This window comes from Dermacentor variabilis, chromosome 4 (assembly GCF_050947875.1).
Source record: "Dermacentor variabilis isolate Ectoservices chromosome 4, ASM5094787v1, whole genome shotgun sequence".
NCBI lineage: Eukaryota > Metazoa > Arthropoda > Arachnida > Ixodida > Ixodidae > Dermacentor > Dermacentor variabilis.
In genome coordinates, this window is record NC_134571.1 from 207144823 (window position 1) to 207166358 (window position 21536).

A 21536-nucleotide genomic window follows, 5' to 3' on the forward strand; every position below is an offset into this window, starting at 1 on the left:
TTGTATGCGATTTCAATATAATGAAATTTCACTGCCACCACAAAGGAATGCCTGAATAATAAATGGAAACTACCACGGATGCAGATGGTCAAATGACTGACAAGCGGCTGCTTGCAAACGCACCTCTCAAATCGCGTTCTATGTTGCAAGAGCGACCGCCAAAGAGAAGCCGCATCACATTCCATATAAAGTTTAAATGCGATAAGATCCTATCGCGCCCCGTGCACGGTGTGCTTCAGGCGTGTGTGGAAGTGTGCGAGGATGAGACAAGAAAGATGGTGGCTTCCCAAGTGACACCTTCCCGTGCGAACGAAAGGAAAGAGGAAGGGGTGCAAGCTCATGGTAATGCGATCAAGTACTCGTGAGGGTGCGGTCGCAGAGTGAGTGAGTGAAGTTGGCGTACGTCTCGATTTCTGGCGCACACCTCAGCCATGGCTGTGCATGGCTGTAAGCGCGGCTGACCACATATGCACAACCTGCCTCAGAGGTTATCTGCCACTTGTGCAAAAAGAGGGCGTGCCAAGGCAGCGTGGCACCATGTAAGCAGTCATCCGGCACAGTTAGTATTGGAGGTTACGTAATCTGGAGTTTCGGTACGCCGTTGGAAAGAGAGGCTGACGAAGCATTCTCTCACCGTTGCTGGTGCTTTTCCCGATAACGTAGTCCCAGTGCGAGCAATGATATCAGCCGCTGGGGCGGAGTGCACGCGAAAGCGTGGCTGGCTTCGCTAACTCGTACATCCGATGTGAAGATATTGTTGACTACGTGGCATGAATCCGTATCATTTGTCGCTGACTCCGAAATATATCAAACCGAAATATTTTCTCATTCAAATTTGCTTGTTTCGATTTCCCGATAATTCGAAAAATTCTGTGGCCCCTTCCCGTGTATCAAAAATCTATCGGCAACTGTACTTATTTGCATAAAAGGTCAAATTTCAATAGAACAAAATTTCGATGCAATGAAGCAAATTGCCGATTTTACTGACTTCGCTATATAGAAGTTTAACTGTGTAATGCTGGAATGCTTGGAGTCAACAAATCTGACTAGCTGATTGGCTTGACAATGTTTTGAAGAAATGTGTCCACCGGTGGAAGACATTATTCTTCCACTTAATCAACATTGCAGCTGTGAACTGCTATATTATTTTCCAAGCACATCTCATGCAGCATACACAAACACCAGAGCTTTCTAGGCCTTCTCGACTTGACCAGCTGGCCTTCAGGACAGAGCTTATTGGACAGCTCCTATAACTAAAGGACACAGGACCAGTTCCTGTCCCTTCCTCACCAGCTCCACCAGGCGCAGCTGTACAGCACGAGCCTGAGAGAAAAGGCATCTGCCAGAACTGTAGAGAGTGCCGCCAGGAAACCAATGTTCAACACAAGACGAATGTGTTCTGTCGCACATGCAACTTGCATTTGTGCTTCACAACGAGAAATTGTTTCGGCAACTGGCACACCTATCTGGCTGAATGAAACATTTACAGCTCCAGAAGTTATTGAGCTAAGACTTTCATTTTTTCAATCAAATTCAATCATTAGCAAGCGACAAATGGTTGAATGCTTTGAACATGCCAGCCTCTGTTTCGTTGATGCTATGCTGATCTCTCTCTACGACAGCTGTCTGACGCTTTCCCAAATCTTACTGCTCCTATCAGGGGACGTAGAACTAAACCCAGGGCGCATGAATGCAGTGGAGTGTGACCAAATGACAAACATTGAAAGGATTCTCTTAGAAATGAAAACAGGCCAGCAAACTGTGCTCGTGAAGTTAATGGAAATTACAACAAGACAAAGTGAATCAGAATCCAAAATTATGGGCTTAATAGAGAAGACAAGCAATGTAGAATGTCCTATTGCTCGGGTGGAAAAAACTGAAGATAAATTTATGGCTAAACTGAACTGCTTGTAGAATAGAAGCCGTAGACAGAATTTGGTCTTTTTTGGGTTGCCTGACAGGGAGCATAACGAGACGTGAGAGGCGTCTGAAAAACTAATTAGTAGAATGTGCAAAGGTGTGATGAAACTTGATATTTCGGTTGAACGGGCTCATTGCATAGCCATTTTCAGAGAAGGTAAAAAACTGGCCCATAGTAGCTTGCTTTTCACGGTGGAAGGCTCGAAAAAAAGTATTTAAAATGCTTAGACTAAAAGGAACTTCTTACGGTCTAACAAGACATGAAGGACTGTTAGCGCCTTGCCACATTTATCACATATAGGAGGATCATCACCGGCTAACAAGCATGAGTGAGTGCCACACGTATGGTCTATCCTAAGATGGCAAAAAATAACTTCAGTTTGTTATATTTTTGTTATGGGTGGACAATTTCCTACATTTGGCTTAGTAACATGAAGTTTATTAAGTGTTTATTACAAGTTTATTAAGTTGTTAAGTGTTTCAGAGTTCCACGTACATTGTGAATGACACCTCAGTCTATTGCATAGGAAGGGTTTTAAATCTATGACAGGGACAGCTATGGAATAATTACTTGGCTTTGCGGTTACTGATGTGGCTATACAGTCGGCAAACATATTACCCTCGATGCCTCTGTGGCCTGGTACCCAGCATAATATGATGTGTTGATGAGATGCACACAAAGTGTAGAGGATTGCATAAAGTTCAGCAAAGACAGGATTTTTATTCTTTTCTAGAGAGATTAAGGCTTTGATGACGCTCAAAGAATCTGTTAATATTATTCCTTTTTCTAGTTTTGTTTCCTTGATTTGGCGTGCAGCCGATAAGAGTGTGTAGGCCTCCGCCGTAAATATTTTTGTTTCCAAGTGCCAACAGCCAGATTCTGAGAAGGATGGGCCGACTGCAGCATAAGAAACGCCGGCACATGTCTTTGAAACATCAGTGTAAAATTCTGTGCATGAGTACTTGGGCTGCAGCTCAAGGAAATGCATTCTGATATGTGGTGCATGTTTTGTAACCTCTATGAACGACGTGTCGCATTTTAGGAGCTGCCACTGCCACGGCGCCAATGGCTTTGCTGGGACCATCAGGCTTGGCTCAAGAATCAGAACTCCCATCTCCTAAGATAGTTTTCTCACGTGCAGAGAAAATGGTTCTCTAGATGAAGGTTGTTTACGAAATAGAGTTGCAGATGTCAAATCATTTACAGTTTGATAAGAGGGATGTTCTGGGTTCGCATTCGCTTTCAGAAAATACCGTATTTACTCTAGTATTTTACTGCGCCCTCGAATGTAACGTGCACCAATTTTCCGTGAACAAAAGAAAGAATGGAAAATAAAAAACCAACCTCGATTGTAACGCACATCCGTTTGCCACGACGTAAAAGAAGAAAAGTCCTTATGTCTTATGCTTATCGATATGCTTATGTCTATAGATGAGAAAGCTTTATGTGTGACGCTATAGAATGTTGGCTCTTATTAAGGAGGCATGCACTTGTGGAAAAAAAGAAATTTTTTAATAGGTGACCCCTGGCATCACAACTCGAGTCTCCCCACAGAGTGCTACGGTCTTTTAAACCTCCTACTAGTTGTAAGGTTCAGGAAGTTCGTCGATAAGGTACTGAAATTCTGTTCTGTGAAGTTGATAGCTGGGAGGGATGTAATGTAATAGTCATGTGCACCAGCTTATTGAAAAGCAATGCTCGGACAGCAACTGCTTCAAGGAACGTTCGAAGTTGTAGTTGCTTGCAGGCAACACTTTTATCTACTATTATAGTCACACCACCATACGAGGCGGGAGCATTGTTGTGGTCTTTTCTAAAAATAGCGCAGTGACTAAGAAAATTTGTCTGTATGGATTTTAGGTGTGTTTCCTGAACACACAGGACTTTTGGACTTAGTTGGTGAAGAAGTTCTTTAAGATCATCAGGATTGCATAGAAGTCCCTTTACATTCTAATGGGATATTTGTGCGTCCATATCGTAAAAGACATGTGTGCTGTGTGTTTAAAGTAGGAAATACAGCTTAAGTTAGAGTGCTTTTTGACAGTTTCGCAATGCAGTTTCTCTTTTCTGGAGCAATCAAGAGACTCCTGCTACTCCTCAAGCACTTGCCATGCTGTCTGGCTAGAATGATTGTCCACTGCCTTTTCCGAGGCACTGGAGACTCGCTCTTTCGAGCAATTTGTTCACCTTGAAGGCCTAGCCGTTAAGAGACGAGACCCTGGAAGCCACCAAACCGGAAGTCGATGCCTTCTTCTGGTACAGCAGTGCAGCACTGACTGCAACCACCGAAGGGGCTGATGGCATCACCATCGGCTCAGTGCGTGCGGGCCGGACAGCCACCGGAAGCCGTTGTGGCGCTGCCCCCTGACGCGCCACTTCGGCAAAGCTGTCCTTTGGCAGATACAATACCCGCCTTTGTGCCTCCATGAAGGGTATATTCTCCTTCACTTTGATTGTAACAATTTGTTTTTCCTTTTTTCAGGATGGAAAGGACCGCGAGTATGTGGCATGCTCCCCGTCACAGTTTGCACAATATGGAGTATTCTTGCACGATTCAGATGTGTTCAGAAGCACTGCATCTGGCGCAAGTCAGTCAACCTCGACAGCTCTGTGAGCTATGGCCAAACCACTTGCATTTGGAACATCGCAGGGTATTGGGGATATACGGCCTGACTCTGATCTTTATGTAGCCTGTCTCGATAGTCTCGGGCAGTACACTTGAGCCAAAGGTTCGAGTGAGATACTTGGTCATAATATCTTTTCCTTCATGCCTCATATTAATTCTTTTGACATGGGCGACATTTTGTTCACTCCAGCCCTCTAAGAGTTCATCTCACTGAGCTCCATCAAAACATCATCCGAAATTATACCACGACTGGTGTTCATAGTGCGGTGTGGGGTCACAGTGATAGGAAAGGCTCCAATTGATACTAGGTTCAGCAGTTTCTCATGTTGTTTCACTTCTCGGATTTTAAGAAGAAGATTGCCGCTAGCCAATTTTGTAGCTTTGTAGCCGGCTCCTATTATCTATGTCAGGCACTTTGAAATGAAGGAGGAGGGCACTTTGAAACAAAGAAGGGAGAGATGGCTCTCACCGTGTTTTTTGGTCTTACGCTGTATGTGATGTGGTAGCAGAGAAAGTACTTTCTGGTGATCGGGTAATGCGGGGAAAGAGCAAACCATAAAAATAATATTTTTTTGGCAGGAACGCCAGCCAGTCACCACAGAGCCCAACAAGGCGGTGCTGTAGGACCTGTAAACACAGGTCCCACGAATGTCACCTGTATGTTCCCACTATAACCAAATATGTATACCCAAGCGTGGTTATGACACACAAGGTTAACCCTTGCCGCCATGAATGTTGTAAGTAAATGGAAGAGAAAAGAAAACAGGAAAGATTAAAATTGAGGGAGAAAGACGAAGATTGAAGAGAACAGGAAAAGGCAACTGCCAATTTGCTCCAGGTAGGTCAGTCTGGAGACGCCATCTATGTCAAGCATATGCCAAAGAGGTGTGTTACCTCCGCCTTAAAGGTCCGAACAACAGGCATCAGCTCAACTCCCAGTATTCCCCTTTCCCCAGACACGGCTAAGCGGCACACAGCTACAAGCGGGAGGGTCCAATTCTCATGTGCTTGGGCACGCGGTGTCGCAACACACCAAACGCCTGCTGATGCAGACCCCTCTGCGGCGGAACAAGATTTGTAAGTCGAGCAATCACACATTGCTTCGTATCCCATGTACTCTCTACCCCATATGTTGAAGGCTGCTTTTTCTGATCAGGTAAATCGTTTACTGGACACTGGTTACCCCGAAGCGATTATTTCATCTGTGAGTGAAAGTATGGTTCGCAGCGTCAAGAGCATAAATGACCAAGGTTTTATAACTAAATTAGAAGAAAAAAGAAGAAAAAACGCAGTAGTACCATATGTACACAAGCTAGCGCATGGGCTTAAGAATGTTAGTTCAAGGTACAGCATTGATGTTCGTTTTTCTGCGAAACATAAGATAGGTCGCATATGCCTGTTAGTTGATAATTTGCTAAAGGATAAGCAAGTGAAGGGGAAATGCACTGTCAAACATGTGAACAGGTACATCACTTATGCTAAGCAGATTGTGTATGCCATTCCATTATCTTGTGGTAGAGAGTACGTGGGACAAAGGAAGCGATGTGTGAATGTTCGACTTCGGGAGCATGAGCTATCTCTTCAAGGGGTTGCGCCACTTCATCTCCCGGAGCATTGAAAGTTGTGCTGTCGTCGCCCCGAATTTAAAGAAACTAGCCTCATTTTTAAACACACAAGCCGATTAACAAAGGAAATCGCCGAAGCCCACAATATAGAGGTTAGGGACAAAGCGTGTATCAGTGAACCGTCTATCACTCTTCATGACAAGGAACTGCGTTACCTATGTCAATTTTGATTAAGTGTCAGTTTGTCACAGTTGGCTCGATGCATCTCTGTGTCTCGTGCATGTCATGGTATCAACTGGCCCCTATACGTTAGACATAGCTTCAATAAAATATCAGTTGAGAGTCAGTGGCGTGTCGTCGTTTTATACCTTCTTTTGTGTTTGTCTTGTGTTGCGCTGTAACGAACCTTACTATGAATCCCAACCAACTGGCCCAACTTGCCGTTTTGGTGGAATATAACTTCATATAACAGAAAATTGGGCCAGTTGATTTACACTAAGCATGGTCTTCAGTAGCGCTAATGTCACGAAACACAAGAACGAAGAAGAGGGGCACATACCGAGTGCTACCGCTAAAGAATGCACTTAAATGCCTAAACTGATTCAGTGTGGCTCCTTAATGTCCGTTTACTGTCCCAAGGTGACACATGGCCTGTGCCATAGAGGTAAGTCCTGGGACAGTGCAGAACACACAAGGGTTCTTTAAATGAACGTGGGCTCAGAACACATGCGCACATTTGCATCCTGCTTCTACCAAAAAATGCCCAGTAATCGAGTCCACATGCAATAAGTGGAATATGTGCTCACCAATGCGCAGGATCATGCTCTGGATCTTGGCTCGCACCCGATCGTTGATCATGTCACCTGTGCCACCTTTCAGACGAACAAGCTTGTACAGCTCTGCAGGAAGAGGGAGAGGGGGGGGGGGCAAGGAAATGTGGTCAGCGCACTGGATGAAATGAGCAGCTGTTGATGACATCTAACTTTACTTATCCTCACAACTCTGCTTTTTTGTTGCATTGGTTATGTCAGAGTTTTTCAATACTTTTCTGGTCACGAAACTCTGCTTGCAGTTTTATACAGGGACAGAAGCTGCCGCTAGGGTCGCTGCTGTTAGCGTGGGGGCATTCCACGTCTGCACGCACCACACTCAGCTGAAACTCCTGCAACGGTTCGAAGCATTTTTCATCTTTCATCAAACAGCTAACATTTTACTATCACTCATATTTCACCTTGCATACAATGCGGTTATTGCATATTCGCATGAAAAAGTTACTTTCGCTTACTTTTGCAAGATAACAAGGCTACGATGTAGGTAATCGTGCTGACGCAGCAATATTGAATGTATGTGTCGTTGCAGCGCAGTTCCTTGTCTCAGGCAGAGGAGCATAAGATTATTTATTCAAGAATAGACCGTTTGCTTCGGCTTGTGACACTGTGCAAGCCTTTGCCTATATGAAATATGAAACACATGAAAAACTTCATGCAATCGAGTGAGACTATGAAGATACAAACTCTAGGTAGCAAGTTAAAGGGAGAAAAAGAATTAATCACTGAACTAGGAAACTGAATTCATTGTACAGTGAAAGAGTCAACAGGTCTCCATGCAAAGCCAGCACTTCCCATGGATCTAGCAAGTTAGTGAAAGCCTTTATGGAAGGCAAGAGAGGAGTTACAAAAGAGTCACGAGGCTCACTCACATGCACACTGTGGGCTGCAAAGGGAGAGAATGCAGGAAAAAGAAGTTAGCAAGAGAAACAAAGTCAAGCGAAGGCAGTACACAACAGAGCAAATTCTGATTGCTGGCGTAGGCATTTGCTATGTAAACTGCGCGTGTTTTGTATCTCATGAAGTACTATCAATCATGTTCTCGTAAAAGCATTTTTTTCCCAACCTTGTAAATAACACCAGTAGGAGACTGACAGTACTTTTGAAATAATAAAATATTAATGAACAAGCCATTCTGAATAATACTAAACTGCAAAGGAGCACTTAAGCAGTTAGAGAAGAAAAAAGAAAAATCTCCCTGATGCAGCAAGATCATGCATAGACCATGTATGACCCTTGACACTAACATTACACCAAGACAATGTTCAGGTCAAGTAACAAACCCTTTCAAGTCTGCCTACAATAATAATACGAAAGATTGGGCTAGCTCACGTTCAATTTTTGATTCTTGTAGCACAGATAATTAATAAAAACACAAGATGCAGATGATGTAGTATACATACAAGAACTCCAAGCCAGCACACAGCCATTAAAGAGGTTCTGCAAGACTTTCTAAACATGATAAGCAAACTGGCATATTTGCTAGGCAATACTGTTGTTGATATCTGATCCAAATGCAAAGGAGCCTAAAATGAAAGGCTGCCTTGAAAAGGCTGCCTGCTCTTTCCTTCAACTTTCTGAAACCCTAGCCCGATTTTTTTTTTTTTTTGCTTACAGGTATGCAACACACGCAATATATTGCTGTCACAACCGAGTGGTGCCTCAAGCAAAGGAAAGTAATTTTGTCACCGAAAGGCAGTATTGCCATCCAGTGGTGGAGAGTGACACCACAATTATACTATGGCCTCTGAGATCAAATGACAAAGGGATGCACGACACAATCTCATGGTCACCCCAACAGCAAAGCTCAGTGCGACGTTAGGTGTAGCACAGCAAGTTTGCATTTTTGTCTGCACTGTCATGGTGATGCAGATTTCAGTAAAGTAGAAACAATGAAAATCAGAACGATAAAACATGCATAATATAATGTAAACAATCGTCTTCTATTTACCAAATGAGCTTCGTGTGAGCTTTATACCCCTGTCACACGGGCACCCGCAAACTCCACTGAACTCCTTCGTCTTTACGCCAATGAAGTTGCGCTCCGTGTCACACAGTCTCCCTCACGCCGAGGAAGTTAAATGGAGATTTTGGGCAAAGGGAGTTTGGCAATGACCATTACGGTGGGATGGAGTACTCTCGTTACCAGGTAGCTACAGTTCCGCAGAAAACCAGGCTAGTAAAATCGTCGTAACTGGTTCGTTTACAAATTTTAGCATTATTATTTTTTTTGCCTTAATATATATGCCACATAATGGAAGTTTTAATTTGTTTTTAAGGGCATCAGCGCCTGTACTCCCTGCACCAATACTTCGCCACGCCGCATCGGGAAACGTCATTCCGCCATTTCGTTTGTTTTTACACGCACGCGAGCCGCACGTGTCGTTCAAGCCGTATGGGTAAATTCTCCGGGTGACACGCACCATGAGTGATCCCGGCGCACCTCGAACGCACAGATGCGCGCGATTACACAGCGGAACCACAACTCGAAGCGCACCAGCCCAACAACGTGACCCGCGCTGCCCACGCACCACGTGCCACGCACGAAAGCAAGAGCGCAGTGTGGCCAGCATCGCTTGCAACTTCGCTATGCTTGAAAAACAAAATTCTTGCGGTAACATACCGCGAAGTTTCTCGCGTGATTTTATATTATTGCATACTGCGTTAAAAAAGTACACATAGATTACTTTAACGTAGACCATATATGTGAACAGTTGCACGCGGAAGTAAGCGCAGCAGCATCGTTTCTATCCCGTGCGGCGCCCGTTAAAAGCTCGCACTGTGCCGTGTAGCCCGGCTGCAACTCCATTGCCGTCAGTCTCCGTTAAGGAGTTTCATGCTCAACAGAGTTCGCGGGTGCCCGTGTGACAGGGGTATTATATTTCCCTTTGTTTGCAAATTCGAAATATTATATATATAATTTGGCATTCAGAGATCAATTTTCTAAGATATTTATATTCTGTTGGGAAATTTGACTATTCAAACACCCCTACCTAATGCATTTAAATTATAGTAAACCTTGATTAACTTGAACTCTGATATCTTGAAATATCGATCAAGTTGAAACTTTTTGTCTGGCTGTGGTGTCAATTCAAGTGTTTTTCACCTTTTATCTTCAAAAGTTATTGCACTAGACTCCAGGCGTCTTGAAATCTCGACTTGGAAAATACCAGGCGACAGAGCAGTGTCGGCACCGTCGTTTGCACTCGCTTTTCACGTGGCGGTGGCAGCTCACTAGCTGAGCCAGACATAACAGCTGACCGTGGTGCCCTTCTTTCTGTCCATCGCTGCTCGCACACATTTGTTTGGTTGCTTGCTGCCACCTTGTTGTGGCCTCGTGTAGCAGCTGGTATTCCAAGTCTTTTTTTCTTCCTTCTCATTTAGGATGCTGTCAGCCACGCATCAATGTGCTCATGACGTGTTAACGATAACCTTGAGCAAGACTATTGGCATTTATGAGCAGGCAGAATCAGCCAACACACTGGAACCAAAAGAAGGAAAGAGGGAGGTGCGCAAGCTCACAATAACGCGATCAAGCACTCACGAAGGGGCGGCAGGGTGGGGGGGGGGGGGGCACAGATTGGGGGATAAGTTGGCACACGTCTTGATTTCTGGCATGCATCTTGGCTATGGCTGCGCACGGCTGTAAGTGTGGCTGGCCATATATGCAGCTGCACACCCTGCTTTAGAGGCAATCTGCCACGTGTGCAAAGGATGGGCATGTAAGCTGTCTTCCTGCACGTTTAGTATTCGAAGTTGCATAATCTCAAGTTTCGGTGACCTGTTGGAGCGAGACAGACAAAGCATTCGCTCCCCGCTGGCATCGCTTTCCCTGATGACGTAGTCCCAGTGCGGGTGATGCTATCAGCTGGGGGGTGGAATGCACGCAAAAGAGTGGATGGCTTCGCTAATTCATACCTCTGATGTGGAGATATTGACATACTTGGCATAAAACCGCATGATTCGTCGCCGACTCCGAAATTTATCAAAATGAATTGTTTTCTCACTCAAATTTGCTTTTTTTTGATCGCCCAATAATATGGAAAATTCTGCCTTTATGTGTAAGAAAAATCGATTGGTGACTGCACTTATTTGCATAAAAGGTTGAATTTCAATACTACAAAATTTAGATATAATGAGCAAATTGCCGATTTTACAAACTTTGTTATATCAAGGTTTAACCTACATTCAAACTTTGATTTAACGAAATTTCATTTTGGCAAAAAATGTGCTGGTGTAGCTGAAAATGCCACGTCAGGCAAGGGAGCTGCCAAGCGTGAAACATAGCTTTGCCGGGACTGTCGCTCCCAAATTCACACGCCAGCCGAGGGTGATGCAATGCAAAACTGCCATTAGCTATCAGCTCCCTTGTTCTCAAAGTTGATGAGCTTTTGCAAGTCAAATCGACTGTAGTAGTTCTTCAATAATCGGTTCATTCCGTTCAAGAATCAATTAACTTTCTTTCAAAAAAGTATGATGAGGTCATTGCTACTGCTGCTGCGCAACAAACTGCAGTGGAACAATTGCAAAAAAAAATTCATGCCTTAAAATCGACTGCATCAGATCAATCAGAAGAACTGGCAAGCCTTCGCAAACAATTAAATGACATCGAACAATACAGCAGAAAGCCGAACTTAGAAATTCATGGTCTGCCGCAAAAAAAAGGTGGGAAGTTTCTACCTATAATCTCTGACTTGGCACAAAAGTTGAAGGTAAAATACACAAAATCTCACATCGAGACTATGGTATTCATCGCCTTCTTGTCAACCGAGATCACCCACCAGTTCTGCTCGTTAGATTCCCTTTTGTTGCGCTGAAAGAAACGTGGTGGAGCTGTAGAGGCAATTTAAGGGCGTTTGCAAAACAGTACATGATCACTCAACTTTATTTTGCAGACAACTTGACCATCATCATCATCATCATCATCATCATCATCATCATCATCATCATCATCATCATCATCATCATCATCCTGGTTACGCCCACTGCAGGGCAAAGGCCTCTCCCATACTTCTCCAACAACCCCGGTCATGTACTAATTGTGGCCATGCTGTCCCTGCAAACCATACGTAACAGAAATCTGTTCTGGGCAGCTCGCCAAAAAGGAAAAGAAAAACAGTACAAGTTCGTCTGGGCTAAGCATGGCAAAATTTTCACCAAGAAATCTGAGGGATTGTCTCTTGTCCACATATCAGAGCATTCTGACCTTGATAAGCCTGTTTAAAAATGAACAATTCCATTGACCTTGACTAATTCCACAAAATGAACAATGCATTTCATAACAGTGAGAGCTTGAACTTCATCAGTTTATCACGTCAAGGCAGACGGTCCTTCATGGTTTTACACGTTAACATCTACAGTATCCATAGGCATTGGAACAAATTTCTTGGCATCACACAAAATACCGATGCTATCGTTGATGCATTTGTACTAACTGAAATTTATATTCATGAAGAGCTCATTTCTTCTTTCAAACTACCCAATTATTCTAGTTTTGTGCTAACGCGTCATGTCAGTAGGGGTGGTGGTGTCATGGCTTTTGTACATGAACGATATGCGATGTCATCTGTGCTATCAAGGTTCACCTCAGCCGCATGCCTGGCATTCATATTTCCTTGCGAGATACAGATATAACCCTGCTTGAAATTTATAGACCACCCTCCGAAAATGCAAACGTTTTTGTAAATGAACTGGATGCATTTTTGCTGTCTTTGCCTTCAACCTCACTCTTTTGTCTGGCAGGCGATATTAACATAAACACTTTATCGCTGTCGTGCCCGATTGTTTGCGATTACTTAAATGTATTAGCAAATCGGGGCTTCTTCCAACTATCCGTTCTTGTACAAAAGAAGAATACCTAGGAACCAAGCATGTCACGTCATGCATCGATCCCATCAACATTAGAGCTCCATTTTATCATGTTGATTCGGCTGTAATCATGCACAAACTGGCTGAGCCCTATTTTGTGGGCTGCCATATTTATTTGCACATGCTTAAAAAGGTATCATCCGAACACTTCCAGGTATCAATCTTCGACATAGCCAAATTCGATAGTTTGGTTAATGTTTTTGACTGGAATACACTTATGGAAGGGGCAACCGTATAAAATGTGTACACTAAATTTGTTAATGGTCTTGACACATTTAAATACAGGGCACAGAAAACCATAAAAATTAAGAAACGCAATACTAACTTGCATTGGCTTACACCGGGGATTCTCAAGACAACAAAAGAGAAAGGTAAACTTCGGGAAAAATGTAAGAACTTGCCTACCAACAATCTGAGGAATTTATACAAAGCCATTAGAAAAAGGGTAACTGCGTTACTTCGGTCTGAGAAGCACTCACACAGTAAATGAGTCTATAAAAATAGGCAGAACCCTCGAAAAATGTGATCGATGATTAATCAAATATTCGGTCGCCATCCAGGCCAATCAGTCGACGTTTTCAGCAAGCATTTTGATAATTTGGAATCTGCCGTTACTGATATCAATGTTCACTTTGCTAAAGCATCGTCGATTACTCAGCCAGCTTACACTAATGGTTTCGATAATACTATCAGTTCAGAGTCCTCTGCATTTCTTCCTTTCATCACTGTTTGCGATCTGCGCAGCATATTATTCAGTTTTAAACAAAAGAAGGCACCTGGTTTAGATGGCATATCTATGTATGAGCTGCAACGTAACTTTCCCATCTTAGAAAATATACTTTTATTTATGCTGAATGGTTATACTGAACTTGGTTTTCTTCCAGACGAGCTAAAAATTGCAGTTGTTAAACCATTAAACAAAAATGGCTTTTTTAAACGGGTTTACAACTACAGGCCGATTTCAATTTAACCTGCAATTATTCAAATTCTGGAAAAACACTTATCCAGAGTGATGACTGGCTTTCTAAAAAAAATAAAATAAATTATTGCCAGCTACTCAATTTGGCTTTGTTCCTGGGAAGTGGACTGTAGTGCTCTTGGAACAATTAGCTGGTTTAATCTTCTCTGCTTTCAATAACAACGAGCAAGCAAAGCTTTTGACTCCGTAGTGCACACATTACTTTTGTGCAAACCACATCTCTTGGGATTTCATGGGCTTTTTAACAAATTATTAACTACAGTAAAACATTGTTAAACCATACCCACTTAAAACTGCAGTTTCGGTTTAAAAGTAGTGAAGTCAAATCCCTGACTCAGCGGCCCCTGAACATAATGAGTTCTGTATCCATATAAACCGTACCAGCTTATTGTGTACGTATCAGTTAACATTTAGTGTTTCCACTTTTCCTCGCGCAATCACGGCAGTGCATTGCCCCCATCGGGTGGCCCGGCAGAATAGCAAGCCTCAAAGATCAGAACAACGGCCTCGCGAGCACCCTGTGCATTTGCACATGAAGCCTCATCAACATCATTTCGCCCCCTCCCCCCATGCCAGTAAGCATTGTGGCATTGCATAAGCTCGGATAAAAAACATCAGATGCTCAGCATAGAAGAAAAGTTAAGACATCGTTTGTGATATCGAATGTGGCACGTGACAGGGATCTACCGTGGACTAGAAGAGTGTGTGGCATTTGGAATGCTAAGGAGAAGATGCTCGACAGCGCAGCTCGGACAGCGAAAAGATGTCGGCTACGAGGTTCGACTTTTCACCATCGCTGCTTCTGTTGTTGCCAAGTGTCGACTAGCAACAGTGATGAGGACGACACGGGAAGCGACAACACGGGCGATTCAGGCCCGACAGTGGCAGAAGCTGCGCATTACGTCAGCCTCGTGAATGCAATCGTCACGACTGTGCATGGAGAATATGCAATGCTTACGAGGAATCTGCCATGCGAGTATTCGCCGAGAAGAGGGGGCTAGCTGAAAAGCTGGCTCACAGCTTCAGTATGTTTAAAGCCGCTGTCGTCGCTGTTAGGCCGCCTCGGCATCAAACATACTGAAGCTGCGAGCCAGTTTGTCGCGCAATGTGAATAAATTACATGTTTTTGCCCAGTCATTACCTCTCTCTGAGTTTTGTATTTTACTGGCAAGTGGGCAATCTCACGCTATTTCAATTAAGCAGTACTATCGTTTAGTACATACTTCTTCCGAGCTCCGGCCAACTACGGTTTAACTAGGTTTCACTTAAGTATCTTTTTTAATCGTTCACATGTAGTCAAGATAGGGGATCACATTAGTTCGAAGGTTTTCTTAAAATCTGGTGTCCCGCAGGGATCCGTGTTACCTCCACTACTATTTAATGTTTATGTGAATGATCTGTCTAAAGCTACATCCCAATGTCAAATGTTTCAATACACCGATGACACTGTTCTTCTTGCCACACACACACCGTTTTCATTTCATCAGTTGCAATGCTACAAAGTGACATTGTGTATGCCATGGACTGGTTTTCCAGAAACTATATCACTATTAACAAACAAAAAACAAATCTGGTTCGTTTCCACAATCCACATAGACTAATTGATCCCACTCTCCACATCTTCCTTCATGGTTCATGATGTACCAATTGTCAGTGTAAACCATTACTTTACTATCGCCGAATGTAAAGTACATGAGAATTATCTTCAACTCCAATATGACATGGAACAGTCATCTATCCCTTCTTTGTAATAAACTCTGGGTGTTATCATGTACTATATACAATAGCCGCTTCATCCTCCCCTTTTCTGTGCGCAAGATACCGTATTTACTCGCATAATGATCGCACTTTTTTGTCAGAAAAATTGACACAAATTCAGGGATGCAATCATTACGCGAGTTAAATTTCCTGCGAAAAAAAAAAAAGAAATTCCGTCCCGCATTTGCAGTGGGATGCGGGTGCGGGACACCAAAACAAAAATGGCGGCCGGTGGAGCAAGCCGAACGCGCCGAACGCAATCTGTTTTCTTTCTCGTGAAAACATTACGTGCATTGAAACAGTTTCTTCCGTATCAGTGATGAATAATATCGTTAATATAGGCAAGTTTGCGGCAATAACATAGCCATGTCCACTTTGAGGGGACAGAAACAGATGGGCGCGCTTAGCTGCCAGTGACAGAAACCCATGGCTGGCGTGCTGCAGAAACTGCGGCATCTGTCTTCACTACTATCCTCACACGGCACGTTTCCGCTAAGGGTGGGCGAATATCTCAGCTGTGTTACAAGCGTCGGCGTATGATTAGGGCACACTTTTAACGTATCAGTGTAAACGTGGCTACTATCGTTGCTGCGCGCGATTTGTTGCGTGCTCACGAGTGCAGATGAAAAGAATCGAAGGGCGCCTGTTTTGTTTTTGTTGACCACAACCATTATAAAGCCTACCCATAATAAAGGCAAGTTTCGTTGTACCTCTTTTTGCCATGGAAGTGCGGAAAGTGATGAAAGTAATGAAATGAGGCATCTACTTAAGAATGTTTGGTGCGTGCAGACGAGCCGTTCGCGTAGCATTCGACAGATGGTAAGCGCGATCATTATTAGCTAGACTTGCAGCACACGAAATATCGCTGTGGCAAGTCAGGGTGCGATCATTACACGGGAAATAAAAAAAATCGAATTTTGACTACAAAATTCAGGGGTGCGATCATTACGCGAGTGCGATCATTATGCGAGTAAATACGGTAATAATTCATGCCCTAGGTTACAGTATACTGAGATACGGTATATAACAGTATTTTATCATTGTTCTTTCACATGGCGTTCAAAAATAAACTGTATATTAAAATCACTGCTACGAAATGTGGCCTATAACGTTAACATTCCTGGTGGTACTAGCTTGTTTTCTGCTTTACAGTTGCTTTCCTTTGATGCATTATTTTATTCAGAGTGTTATTTGCCGTCATCTCTGGAATGGTGATTTTCTGTTTCCTTTGGTGCCCACAAGACCACTCAGGCGTCATTCCATGTTTTGTACACCCCGATGTTATACACGATTTGGACGTTCTATACAAAATTATTATGTTCCCGATACATTTAATTCCGTGCCCACAAAATTTTTTTCTATTTCATCAAAACATGCTCCGAAATTGTATTTAAGGGAAAACTGATCTGACACTGTTTGATGTCCGTTTGTTTTCAGTATTTCTTCATGTAGCACTGGGCCCCAATTTACTGCCTTCTCTTTTCTTTTCCCTTTTTCCTCACTCCTGTAGTTTATTGCGTTCCTGAATCTGACTGCCGGGTACAGCCTGACAAGCCTCATTGGCTTGGGCTGACCCGTTTTGTATTTGGTGCTCTTAAGACAAATAAAGCATTTACAGTCAACAACTGAATTTTTGGACGGCCAAATTTTCGGACACGCCTGATATTTTGGACGTCTTCGCGGCACCGCCATGAGCCCCATAGAATCAATGTATAAGGACATCTGAAGTTTCGGACGCTCGAACCCCCCACCGTCCAATTTTCCGGACTCTTTGACGCGACGGAAGGTCCTTTGGCTCCTTGCGCAGCGCCCTTGCGCAGGAAATCGACTTGCAGCCGAAGCATATCACCGCTTTGAACCACAACTAGCCAAATCTAGCCGTCACACACCAATTTGGTCTGACCACGCTGGCCGTGTTCATCGCCGCACTTTCGCTTCCGCCTCCGGCGGAGTTTCTGGAGTGGCGCCATTTCATTTGTTTGCATAGGCAGCGTAGGCCACGTTTTGGCTAGCGTGGTGTGTGGTTGTGCCGTTGTGTCAAGTGTGCTCTGCGACGCTAGGCCTAGGCACTTCGACGCTCGTCTGCGAACTCCACTGTTCGCAACTTGAGGATTTCGCTTGCCTTCGAAGGCCCCCACTCCGTCTTCGTCGTCCTCGCCGATGGCATCGAAGCGCGGAAAGCAGTACCGTCGGTTAATGATGAAGAAGTAAGCCGCCGTTATTAAATAAGTCGTGAGTGGCCCATCGCAGGCTGACGTGAGCAAGGAGTTCGGCATTGAGCAAGGAGTCAGGTTGTGTGGGATTCAGAAGACTCCGATGTTGAAAATGAGGAGCCAATGCCTGCGCCGCCTACAAGCGCCGAGTTGACGCAAGCACCGTTGACTCTTTTATCGGTGTACAGTGCTGACATGACCCTTGCTCAGATCGAGGTGAATATGATCGTATGCAACCGGAACGCCGTCCAAACAACAATCACCAAGTTCTTCAAGCCACTGCAGCAACAGAACCGGCTGCCCGACGATGCACATGTACATAATAAACCGGCAGTAGGCTGCATACAGAGTTTTTGAATGCGTTTTATTATAGCCACTTCACTGATGCTTTGTCAGGGTTTCAGAAACTTGGTACTTTGCCCTTTACCTCTAGATTTGAGAAAAAAAGAAAAAAAAAGTGCGTTTTTGCATGCATTCATTTTTTTGGACTGCCTGAATTTTCGGACGTTTTTACATTCCCTAGAGGGTCCGAAAAATAGGTCGTTGACTGTATTACTATTATTCTTCTTCTTATTATTATTATTAAAACCTTGATTTAACGAAATTCACAATGTGACAAACTATATTTATTTTCCCATCTCATCTTCATGGAAAACAATGCATTTTTTTTCGCGTTCTAATGCATTAATTCTGTGATGCGGTTTTGACTTAAGTTTTTGACCATTTCAGGCACATACATACTTGGAGGCTGTATGGCTGGTACACCTAGCAAAAAGCTATAAGAATGTCAGCTGAGGAAAGAATTTTATTTGCAAGTGTCTTCTGCACTCAAAGTTTGAGCGGCAAAAACATCATCAAAGAATTCGCCACGTGCCAGGAGGCAGTATTCAGGAAATAGCACTGCACCATTTGTCATGAAATAACTTGCAGAGGCCGCGAGGTGCGCAGCACCTCGGAGAAGCTCGCGCACTGACGATTCCTTCAGCGCAAGGGTGCCTCCTCTCTGCTGCCCTTGCTGCAGCTGCGCATGGCTGTCCACATGTGGGTCATGTGCCCCATCTGGTAAATGCAAAAGCCGAGCCAAAATGTTTGGTGCAGTCACGCACATCTTGTTCCCACGCATCTAGCGCTGGAGGTTGCACAATCTCAAGTTTCCGAGGCACAGTGTGAAGCGTTTGCTCGCGTTGCAGCAGCGAGTGTTCTTGGTCATGGAGTGATCTTTGCCTGAGCGTGCATAACACCAATAAAATGGAACCTTACTTGGTGTAGTTGTATCTTTGCTATCGCCATCAAAGCTTTGCCTTTCTGAAAATACTGTGACATTTCTCTCTTCTTTTTTTTTTTCAGGACGGATATACGGATATTCGTATCTTTTTTCACTGTTGTTTTTCATTTCAGGGCGCTACCTGAAGCAGCTGCGGGCACTATGTACAGTCAGCCATGACGTCCAAGATTTATGGCACCGTGCAACGCAACATACTAATCTCGGGCACAGTGAGCCATGCCAATGCACTGCTCCCAGCATGATTTGCACTGCGTGAGCTGGCACTCATAAACAAGCTATTATGGCCCAACTTTCTTGTGATTTGTTTATAAGTGATTACTAACAATATCCACCAGGAATGTTCTGGGAATTTGTGAAATAATTTTTACTCCTGAAACCTTAAAAACCCCGCATTAACAAAATTCGTAATTTAACAAAGTTTCTCGCTGAAAGTAAAAGTTCGTTATACAGAGCTTTGAGTATTGAATTAGGATCAATTGTCTCGACTCTGGGCCAAGCACACTGTCTTGGCATAGCGCCAGTAGTGCCGTTGCCCTTAGACACTGACATGTCCAGTGCCGATGCACACGAAAGTGACCAAAAATATTATTGGTGGCATTCCGGAAAGGCTCCATGTGGTCTGTATACGCAGCCAGCAGGCTTTGATTTTCACAATATTGCTTACCGTTGTATCAAATTACTTTCAAGAATTTCACCACAGATTTCAAGCCAGATACTTGGCAAACCCCACTGGTGGTTTACATTGCAATGTTGTTGGCATTTTGAGAACGTCGACAGCAATTTGTACAAGACAACCGGTCTTCATAAATAACAAAAAGCACCCTCAATACGTGTTTCAAACCGCACGAGATGGTGTCAATCCAGAATACAGCATTCCAAGGTGGTGCACGATATCACCTCACGTACATCTTTTGCCAGACAAAACGGTTTTCAGTAAAATTAGAGAATATTCTCACTTTGTCCACAAACATGGAGGTGCTGCTTTGTACATCTGGCTATGGTATTTGAACAAACAATAGATATTTCAAGTTCAAGTTCATGCACAAACGTCTTAAATGTGTGCACTATAAGAAAATGAACATTTAGGCAGCATAGAATTTCATTCCAGTTGGCCTTTACGAGGCTGCTTTACATAAAAAATTCCTCTCTTCAATTAACAAGCTTTGATGGGATTTGTTCCATTTTTTTAAGAGAAAAAGCTAAACATCTATGGAATGTTGTTAGCAGGGCCGGGTTATCATAACGATGCTCTTCCATTGCTATTCCACTTCACGCTTCGCGAGTGGTCAGAGTGGCACCCAGCCCACATTATCAACTGGATCAGCCGGCCATAAACGGTGGGTGATAAGAGTGGCACAGAATTGAACAAAAGGAATTTACTACCTACATTTTACTGGTCCACATATATTTATTTTAGGCTATGAACTTTTTTTTTTATGAACAATGCTGAAAATTACAAGAAAGATATCAGAAAAAGTAATGCATACAGTTTGCAATTCTCTAGTTAAGCAATTAAGAAAATTAATGACATTCCTCGAAACTCCGCCTATTAGGGGAATTTCAAGAAACCATTTAAATGATTGCTTTATAGCAATTTTAGAGAAAATTTAAGTTCCCAAATTCAAAATTCAGACTTCAACAGTTAGGAGTAGTTAATCTCGTTTTAAAGGCAAACACGAATTTCAAACACGGCTCAGGCCACTTGTAATGTAGCCACATATAGTGCAGGACCACATGCGATGGTTTCGGACTCCCATTTACCTTCCCATAAACTCACTGTATACGCGTATCGCTTATAGTGCAGCCGCACGAGACGAAATACCAGTTGTAATGCAGTTGCCACGAAATCCCGCAGATGCGAGTCAGTGAGCGCGTTTCCCAGCGAGGTGCGCTGTCAGATGTGAGTGCGACAAGGGCAATGCAGAGGTGGAGGAGACGCGGAAAGTGAGTGAACCCACAAGAGACAAAGGAAAAAAAATAACACAGCGGCAGCGTGCCAGCTCAGCGGGCGGGCAGGGGTTGCTTAGGTGATGGAGAAGCCTTTGTCTCTGGTTGCTTGTCAGCGGTGTGTGGTCAACACTGAACGTGTGCATGGTCATGAGTGCCAGTGCGGGCGGTGCTAATCACGCCGAGAGCAATGCATTTATGCATTCCGTTGTTTAGCAGGCCGAAAGACAGGCTGGCAAGAGAGATCACAGAAGCTGGCCAGATTTTTGTACATTCAGCCACGTGCATTAGTGCTCCCTCTTTAACGCCAACGGATATAGAAATAGGCTTCTTGAACTGTTAAATTTACGGCCTTCAGACCCATCTGATATCGAAAGTTTTCATCATTCGCCCTCTTGGCCCTATATGACTATACCTTGTGATGTGTTTGTCTGCACATGTGTGAATCTCTGCTTTCGTGAGCAACTTTCCAATTAACACCAGTTGTATGTGAATGTCTGAGCTGTCAAGTCTTTCTTGACCCCTGCCGTTAAACCCACTCGTACTT

General features: G+C 43.7%; 1 protein-coding gene across 2 annotated transcripts in view; it reads right to left on the reverse strand.

Annotated features, from left to right (window-relative positions):
* The window catches only part of smo (smoothened, frizzled class receptor), a 164465-nt gene that overhangs the window by 96341 nt on the left and 46588 nt on the right, over positions 1-21536 (reverse strand). For both annotated transcript variants that reach the window (XM_075690864.1, XM_075690863.1), the window contains one exon: positions 6919-7011. In XM_075690864.1, the coding sequence (XP_075546979.1) occupies positions 6919-7011 (93 nt within the window). The remainder of the gene's footprint in view (positions 1-6918; positions 7012-21536) is intronic.